This window comes from Agelaius tricolor, unplaced genomic scaffold, assembly GCF_023055355.1.
Source record: "Agelaius tricolor isolate 1412-34295 unplaced genomic scaffold, bAgeTri1.0.p SCAF_15, whole genome shotgun sequence".
Taxonomy (NCBI): Eukaryota; Metazoa; Chordata; class Aves; order Passeriformes; family Icteridae; genus Agelaius; species Agelaius tricolor.
Genome location: NW_027269275.1, coordinates 3,992,307 through 4,001,382, shown reverse-complemented (window position 1 = coordinate 4,001,382; position 9,076 = coordinate 3,992,307). Strand labels below are relative to the sequence as shown.

The window sequence follows — 9,076 nt, the reverse complement described above, 5'->3', positions numbered from 1 at the left end:
AAAACCTGATACCATGGACTTGTCTGTGTCTGTGGATAAAGCATCAGGCCATGTGGGAGAGTCCAGCCACAGCCTCCTGGGCCAAGGAGGAGGGGTGTGACTTTTCCTCTTGCTGCTTTTCCAGCTGTTTGGGAGATAAATGTTATTCTAAAGCGAGGGTTTTTTCCAGGGCAGCTTTCCCTGACTCCACAATGGAGTTCTGCTTTCAGCCTCTGCAGGGAGCAATGCACCTTGGCTGGGTGCTCGTGGTGTGTAAAGGTTGGGTTTCATGTGCTCCTGCCAGGGCCAGACCTGCAGAGCTGTGTCTGCACAGCTGTGCTGGTGCAAGGCCTTTCCTCCCTCCTTTGGGCAGCCTCCAGCTCTCTTGGCCAGTCTGTGAAGTCCATGAGAAAGCAGATGACAAGAGTTCTTGGGAAGAGTGGGCCATGCCCACAGAGCACATGTTGTCCAGTTTTCTTTCTGCTTCCTGCTTTCCTGCTCTGCTATAAGCATTTGGAGGTGACTTTTCTTTAGGCAGAGGGCACTGGGGCACCTCTCTACAGCTGAAGATTGGTGGGGAGTGAGGGCTTCAGTCCTTTAGGGGGTGTTGAGAAGCACTGATGGCCCCTTGGGAAAGATTAGTTTGGTGTTGGGGTTTTGCTTACCTGGTTTTGCAGAGACATTCTTCAGGCTCTCAGCAGTGTCCTCCAGCCATGTGGTTTCTGCAGTGGGATTTGAGCAGTCATACTTGCTCTGGCCTTGAGCCTTCGTGAGAGGCCAGGAGAGAGAAAGCAGCTTTCCTTGGCCCACAGTGCAGAGAAAGACTGGGGAAGGAACACTCTCCTGAGGATAAGCATCCCTTGGGTTGGGCAAAACGGGGTTAATTGGGTGAGTCCCTTAAAGGAGGGGAAAATACAGGTTGTATGAGCTCTGCTGTTGCCCAGTACTGTAGCTTAACTTTAGGGAGATTAAGCCTTCAGGATTTTTATCCTCCCCTCTTTAGTCTTTCCTTTTCTTATATCCCACAAGACACCAGGGTGTGTGGTTTCCATCCTAAATGCATATTATGCTTGTCTTACAGGCTTCCAAATCCAACTGCTATGTTATTGAACCCAGTGAAGGAGCGATCCCTGCTAGGGGTGAGGTTCCTGTGACTGTCACAGCAACCCTGGATGACACTGTGGGTTTTGATGACACTGTCCAGCTGTTCATTAGGAACAGCCTTTGGAGCACCGTCTTTCTTCAGGCTTTCGGCATTGGCACCACAATTGTCATAGACAAACCATTTGCCCCAGAGCTCAACTTGGGATACCAATTCAGGTAGGAGATCTCTCCACTCCCACCTCTCCTCCTGTCTCAACAAGGAGCAGTTTTTCTGTAGTCCTTCAGGCAAGATCTTCTTCAGTGTTCAAAGCCCTGACTCCTTCCCTAAAGGCAGAGATTCCTTTACAAACATGTGATGGGCACTTGAGAGTTGTTAGACACCTTCAAAAGCCACTGAAAGGGAAACCAGTTGCTAAATTGCCACAAACTGTCTCTAGTTCTAATACATTGATGTCCTCACTTGATGGAGTAATGATCTCACAGGCTGCCCCAGAACTAAAGGTTCCTGAAATGGTGCCCAGATGAGGCAGTCCCTCCATGTGGCTGAGGCACCAAGGGAAGATCCTTTCTCTTGCCCTTGCCCTTTCCCAATGGCACCTGCCAGGCAAGCAGGGGCCCTGGGAACAAAGAGACAGGAGGGTGACAACCCCCACCAGGAAGGCAGGAGCCCACAGAGCAGTTCCAGAGGCAGAGTTGCCAGCAGAGTTTGCAAAGTTCACTTCCAAACAGTTTCTAATTGCAAAATGAAATTTCTACAAATGGCTACCAGTGCAGAGCCAAGGCTGATACGAATGAGAGAGGCTCTGCTCCCCTGGTTTCCTCTCCTGGAGCAGGCAGATGATTTTTACCAGCTTGCTGGGATCATCCAGAAACTGCCTCTGAGCCGGCTTTTAGGAATGCCTGCAATCCTACCCCCACACACAAGGTCCCCAAGGGCAGCATCTCAAAGATTCAGTTTCAGCTTTGGGCACAGATTAATACAAAATACAGCAACAGTATGAATCACCCCAGAACAAACATTTTGGGGGAAAACACCACGTCCTGTTAGCCTCACCTGGAAAATGTTACATTACCATTATAAACATATTTCTCTTTGCAATAATGACATCAAAAGGGCACCTTATCAGACACCACTTCTGGTCCACATTAAGAGCTGGAAATGAAGACAGTCTCTAAGCAATTAACACCTCAGGTTGCTCACTGGGAGCAATCTGATGACCAGGGAAATAGCTACTCTCATACTCTTTTCCATCCTGCCTTCTATTCCAGCCTCGTGCCCTGTATCCATCAGTTCAAAGTAACAAACAAGGGCCGCCGTTACCATCAGCTCTTCTGGAGTGTGGAATGCTACAGCCCACCTGAGGAGGGGGGCCAGAGTGTCTCAACCCTCAGTAGCCCCAGGGCCAAGGATGATTCCCAGCACCCCAAACATGACAGCCCCGTGTTTGGGCTGGAGCCACTGTCAATGGACCTGCAGCCAGGCCAGTCTGAGGACATGGTGCTGCAAGGCTTCTCCGGCATCCCACAGGTGAGATCTCCTCCTCTGGGCTTGTTCCACAGGCCCTTGACATTTGCCTGGGGAAATGAGCAGGGGCCTTCACAAAACTGATTTAAGGCTACTCGTTTCTGTGGCAGCACCAGTTGCTTTCCTTGCTGGCCACCATCAGACCAGCTGAGACTTTATTGTGATTCCACAGCTAGCAAAACCCAGTGCTGATCCCAAAGCAGGGGTGGATGGAAATATTGCTCTTTTGGGGCAAGCAGTGTTGCATGCTGAGTCAGCAAAGAAGGGCAGAGAAATAAGTTACACTTAGACTAGGAGTCCAAAAAGAAAGTGAACTAAACAAGTGCCAAGTGGTTTATCTGGGGTGAGCACGGAGTAAAACAAAAGCCATGTCAAGGGAGGGGGTTTCTCACAAGTGCCTTTTGTGCTTTTGGGGTGCAGTGTTACAGACAATTGAGCACAGGAAGAAAAGGGGGCAGGGACTGTAACTGTGGCAGGAATAGGGCCCGTGGTGGGTGCAGAGCCAATGCAGGGCATTTGCAGGGTGCCCTGCCACTACGCACTGGTGACAAGTGACTCTTGCTTGCAGGAGGTGCAGGATTATGTGTTCTGTGAAGCCATCATTGGGACATCCCCCAAGATGGAGAGGATAATGGAAACAATCATTACCTGTCAGTTCATTCACCCCTCTATAGAAGTATCAGCCAGACAATTCTCTTTCTATGTGGAGAAGGTAAGTCTGGATTGCATGCTGGCATTTTAACAGCATGGCTGAGGGGGGTGTGTGCTTGTGTTAAAGCCCCTCTTTACCCTTCCTGAGGCACTTTGTAAAGTGAGTGAAGATGCTTTTAGAGATGAGACTGGTATTTGACTTCCCCAAAGCAAAAGTGCAGTTCCAGCTGCAGTGCCAAGGAGATGGTGGCCACCCCAGAGAAATGCCAGTTTCTGTGCTCACTGTAAAGGGAGGCTTTTGAGGACCCTCCAAGGCACGGTGATGTCTGTACACTGATGCTGCAGGGAAGCTGGGAAAACTGGAGATTCCTGTGAATTCCTCAGGCTGACAAGGAAAAACCCAACATCTCCTGTGTCTCTGTGCCTTCTCTGCTGTTGGCATGGATGCTTGATGGTACAGCTATATGGATCAGCTCTGTGCATTTCCCTAAGCCTCCTCTGCTTCAAAGGACCCCCAGGCATCCTGCAACTGCAGTGATGATAACACTGAGGCAGAGCAGGTGCCCTTTAGTCTCTGGATCCCAACTCCAGCATCATCTTTCTGCCTCCTGCAAGTTGTCTGAAAAAGAGAAGATGGTTAATGATTTGGTTTCTGTAGTTTCAGGCCTCTCCTCTGGTTCCCAGGCTTCCAGTGAAGTACAGAATCCCCCCTGGAACAGGCAGTTCAGATGTAATTGAGAAGCTTTTCAGCTCTCCCTGATTCTGCCTGGGTTCTGCTCGATGCCACACACCCAAACTGATTTATTGCATACTATGGCACAGCACCTGTTTGGTATCAGTACATGCAGAAGTCGTTTCCCAAAGTCTCTGGTTTCTCTAAACCATGCAGGAAGCCCAGCACAATGCTCAGACAGGAAGGAAGAGCCCAGGCTGATCAGAGCTTTGAGACCACAGACACCTTGTTCCTGTAGCAGGGGCTGCAGGACCCGTGGTGCAGACAAAGTGCTTTTTGAGGCTGCTAGAGCCAGGAAGGTTGTGAGAAATGACTGTATGTGAGTGAAGATCCTCTAGTGCTGTTCTGCCCAATAGAGAGACAAAACTGGAGACAAATGGCCTGGATTCACTTTCTGCTTTAGATCTTGGTCAAGCAGCCACCTCCTCTCAGGGGCCTATTCCCTCATCTGTACTTGGGAGTTTTCCCTGTCCTCCAGAGGATGCTGTGGTTTCTAAACATGAAAAGCATCTGCTGTCAAGAAATACCTCCTGGAAGGGTAGAAACAAATAGAAAGAGTAAATAGAAATGTATGCACTCGTGAGGCTGAAAAATGTGAGCTGCAGCAGAAGCAGAAGAAGGTCTGTTTCTAGTTGAGGCTGTTTTTCCTTGTCTCCTGTTTCCATAGAACCCCAGCGATGTCCTGACACTGCAGTACCAGCCTTTGTCTTTAAAAAACACCTGCCTGCTGCCACTGGACCTCATGCTGGACTTGGAGCAGCCATTCCTGGTCTGTGATAAGAAGCTGCAGCCCCTCCCAGGTGGCCAGGTGAGCAGCCCTGGCCTCCTCCAGCAGGGTCTGAAGAGGAGGGATGTGGTGGTGCCTTTCTGTTGGGAGCTCCTTGAGTCAAGAAGTTTATTCTGTAGCATCAGCAGTGGGCTGGCCTGAGCTGCATCAGCAAAGCTGCTGAAGGAATCAAAATCTTATCTGAATTGAGAAGATCCATCCTGGCTTTAAGGCACAGGGAGAAGGGAGCAGGCAGCTGGGTCTGGGCAAGCCATGCAGGGAAGGTGTCTCCTGGAAAGCCATGCCAGCTCTCCAGCAGCCACCCCCTTGTACTGGGGCTGAGCACAGAAACGGGAGCCTGAGGGATCCTGGACTGGACTGTGGTGCCTGCAGCCAGAGCCCTGCTGGAGAGAGATGAACCATGAACTGAGAAGCCCGTGCTGGGGTCACTTGGAGCATTTACTGTTTCATGCTGCCAGACCTTGGGACATCATCCCACAGGTGATTAATTACTGCTCATCTCCTTGCAGCCTGTGAGAGTGGGTGTAGGGGAGACCTGTCATCTCTACATCGTGTTTGACCCAGCTTATGAACTGGATTTGAAGAGCTGGAGAAAAGAGAAGGTTCTGAAGATAGACATGGTCAGGGGCCATCCTTTTGTGGAGCGTATCAGCCTTGAGGGAGAAGTTCACTTCCCAAATCTCCAAATGGAGCCCAGCTCCGTGGAGTTTGGCTTCATCAGGCCTGACACGGAAGAAGTGCGTTCCCTGGAGATGACCAACTTCAGCCCACTGCCCGTCCAGTACCGCTGGTCATTCCGTTCCGACAGCGAGGTGACCAGGTTTAGGTATGTGCACCTTTGCCCTCCCCTTGAAGCTCTTCTTGCTGTGTCCTGTTTGTACTTGGCCAAGAGCAAAGCTGTTTGCCTGGCATCTGACAAATGGCACTGAGCAGCTGTGCTCAGGCTGGATGCTCAGGGAATAGGTTTTCCACCACTTTGGTGCTGCACAGCCCCCACAGTGGTTTCCCCTGGGAAGGAAAGCTGGGGTGAAAGCTGCTTTCTCAGACCTCTGTGGCCTGAGACCATGTCCACCTTGATGAAGGGCTCCTAGTCCTTGTACTCTTGTAATTAAAAGGTAACTTTTGTAGTTACAATAAGAACTATGTCAGTGGGGTTTTTTTTAGAAAGGAATGAGGCACTCGAACCAGATAGCAGCCACAGGACAGCTAAATCTTTCAGAGAAAAGAATTTATTGCTCTCTTATCAGAAGAAATGAACTTCTTCCCGCCTCGAAGGCACTGTTAGGATTAGAAGGAAGAAGTTGATGAAGACCAGACAGAATCCTATGTTTGAATGGAATTTATGCATCATGTATGAAGTGTATGAATATGCAACGGGCTATTGTTCTTAAGGGTTAATCCTTTGTTAGTGGGGGTCCTTTTTTGGGCTCGTGCTGCCCAGAAAAAGGTACCCAGACGTCCATAACTCTTTGTATTTGTTGTCCCATTTGTTGTCCTAATTCAAATTGTCCAAATTATTTTTACTCTAATTGTATTACTATTTTTATAACCATTTTATTACTATTAAACTTTTAAAATTTTGAAAACAAGTGATTGGCATTTTTCACAATAGTTATCTTATTTTCCAGAGATGAGCTTTGCCCACCTAAATTCAAACCCCAACCACCAAAAGGGAAGAATACCAGTTTGAAGTCCCCAGCATCTCGATGGAGACACTTCAAGATGAGACAGGAGCCGGCAGCCAGAATGCTGAAAGAAGTGGATGATTTTACCCAGTCTTTAAGAGACAAGGTAGATTTTCTTGTACATCTACTGCTTGTGTTGCCTCCCCAGCCTGCCACCACCAAGTCATGCTCGTGCTGACCTCCCTTTTTGCTGCCCTGCTGTCCTGTGGGCTGGGCAGCAGGGCCAGTGGCTGGACGTGGGCTGTGTGGGAGGGAGAAATAGGAGAGTTTTCCTTGGAGAAGCTCACTCAGGTCCTACAGACCTGTGTTGAGTGTGGGATTTTTTGCCTTCACAATGAAAGATGAGGCTTTTATCTGCATCATCATGGTAAGGCCTCCAGCTTCCTTCCCAGAGCAAGCTGGGATGAGTCCTGATCTCCATGGAGCCTCTTCCCAAGGCAGCCAGACTCCCTGTTTGCAGGGCTCTGCTTTCACCCAGAGCTGCTATTGCACTGCTGGCCCTGGAGCTGTCTTACAAACAGAGACTTTGCAAAGTGGCTGTCTCTTCCTCCCAGCATAGAAAATGGCTTCTTTTTCAGGTGCAATCAGATCAACTTCCTGAATTCCCCCGCCTCCAAGTAGGGTTTGAGGGAATCAGCAGCTCCGTGGACGAACCGCAGACTTCCCTCGAAGCAGAGAAGGTAGGAGGGAATCTGTCTCACTTGCACATTGTCAGTGTGGCAAGCAGGGCTGGAGCTCCCAGTGCCACTGGTGGGCCTCAGCATTGGCCACAGAGGGGCCTCCCATCCCTGCAGGCCCATCACAAAGGGCTGCTGAAGCAACTGGTAGTTGGAGAGGCCATGCAGGACACGTTGTAGGGCTGCCCAAGGACACTTTGCAGCACCTATGGAGGGCACTGCTCCCCCTGGAACTCCTCAGGTGGTCCATAGGAAACTTTTGCAGGAGCTTTTGCTGTAGCACCTTGAGAAAGCAGCATTTAAATCAGAGAGAGGGGAAGAGCCTCAGGAGTCAGATGAGCTGGGCTGGAGTCCTTCGCTCAGCTCCGAGAGCTCTCACTCTGAGCCTCCTCCTTTTCTAAAAGCAGTAAGAAATGCTTTTTAAAGGCAAGTTGTGCATCAGAGAGAATTTCTACTGCCAGGAGACATCCCAGTTCACTTTCACGTAATGTACTAATTAATGCATTGATCTGTGAGTGTGGGAGAAGATTTTCCCCATGGTCCCTGCACTGGTCAGTGGCATGGATGCAGGATGAGATGAGGGTGATTCTGGCAGTGTTTGGGGAATAGGCCCCTCCAGGTACAGCTGCACTTTGCTCCAAGATGCTCTTCTGCATCCATTGCCATGCTCAACAGCTCAAGCTCTCCTGTCTTCCATCCAGGCTTTCAGTATCCTGCCAATGTCAGGTGTGCTGCAGCCAGGTGAGAGCCAGCAGGTCTCCTTCACCTACTCTGGCCACCTCAACACCATCTCCGATGTCACGGCGCTGTGCCACGTGGAGGGAGGCCCCACCTACGAGGTGCTGGTGACCGGGGAGATCTCACATTTCAGCTACCTCGTGAGGCCCCAGGAGATCAACTGTGGCTTACAGGTACCACACACATCCCTGGCACAGCTCCTTGCCTTGGCACCACGGCCAGCAGGTTCCTGCCCACCTCGCTCCAGGGCTCCCTTCCCAGCCCCTTTGTTGGCTCTGGGGCTTGGAAGCCCAACCTTTGAGGGACACATCTGGCATCCAAGCTGCTCTAAAATGGCCATCTCCAACCCTCTCCACAATGCTGGGAATGCCTCTTTTTCAGGGTACCTAACACTGCCTCTGGGGCAGGCAGGGTCCCAGTGGGGGTGCTCTGAGGGGTGTGTCCCTGAGACATCTCTCTGCTGATCCACACCTAAAGCCAGACCTCCAAGGAGATGCTCTTGTCTAAAGCTCTTGCTTAATCCACACAATAATCAAGGGAAGAAGTTGGGCTTCCAGTCACTACCGTTGGAGAGACTGTCCCAGAATAATCCCCACTTCACTCTTTTCCAGTCAAAAGCCCACAGATATTTCCAGCTGCTGGCCCTGTCTGTGTTGCCCTGGGTGACTCCCTTGTTGCATCTATGTTGCTTGCCAATACTTGCATGCAGGTGCCTTTTCTCCTGGAATGCCTCAGTGCTGTCTCTGTTTCTCCTGGCTGTTGGTGACCCCTCAGAGGGCAGAGGGCCTGTGTGCCCTGGTTCATTTATTGCTGGCCCTCACATGGTTGTTACCACAGCTCTGTGTGCTGCCAGAGCTCCCTGGTGCTGTGCAGGTGCCCTGTGCCTGGGGGTTCCCCAGGTTCCCAAGTGCCCCTATCTCCTCCCTGGTCCCTGCTCCCATGATGTGTCTGCTTTCAAGCCCAGGAGGGAGGAAGGAGATTCCCAGCAGCAGGCCTGGTCTGTAACTTCCCTCTCCTGTGCCTTCTCTCCAGATATTTAATGAAATTCATCACAGCGATGTCACCCTGGTGAACGGTGGCAAGATTGAATTCAAGTGGGTGCTAAAGCCTAGCCCTGCAGACCAGCATCTGCCTGGTGTGTTTCTGGTGAACCCCACCACTCTAAGTAGCACAAGTGACTGAGCCCAGCCCTGTGTC

The 9,076-nt window shown here is 50.7% G+C and overlaps 1 protein-coding gene and 1 long non-coding RNA gene across 2 annotated transcripts in view; both read left to right on the top strand.

Moving 5' to 3' along the window:
* Positions 1-1,090: 1,090 nt before the first annotated feature.
* On the top strand, positions 1,091-3,313 carry LOC139596131 (uncharacterized). Its single transcript, XR_011681255.1, has 3 exons — positions 1,091-1,299; positions 2,353-2,611; positions 3,177-3,313. It is a non-coding gene; the product is annotated as an uncharacterized lncRNA (long non-coding RNA).
* A 3,733-nt stretch (positions 3,314-7,046) lies between these two features.
* The window catches only part of LOC139596205 (hydrocephalus-inducing protein homolog), a 34,496-nt gene continuing 32,466 nt past the window's right edge, over positions 7,047-9,076 (top strand). The window contains exons 1-2 of the mRNA XM_071440257.1: positions 7,047-7,144; positions 7,843-8,052. Of these exons, the coding sequence (XP_071296358.1) occupies positions 7,861-8,052 (192 nt within the window). The 5' untranslated portion in view covers positions 7,047-7,144; positions 7,843-7,860. The remainder of the gene's footprint in view (positions 7,145-7,842; positions 8,053-9,076) is intronic.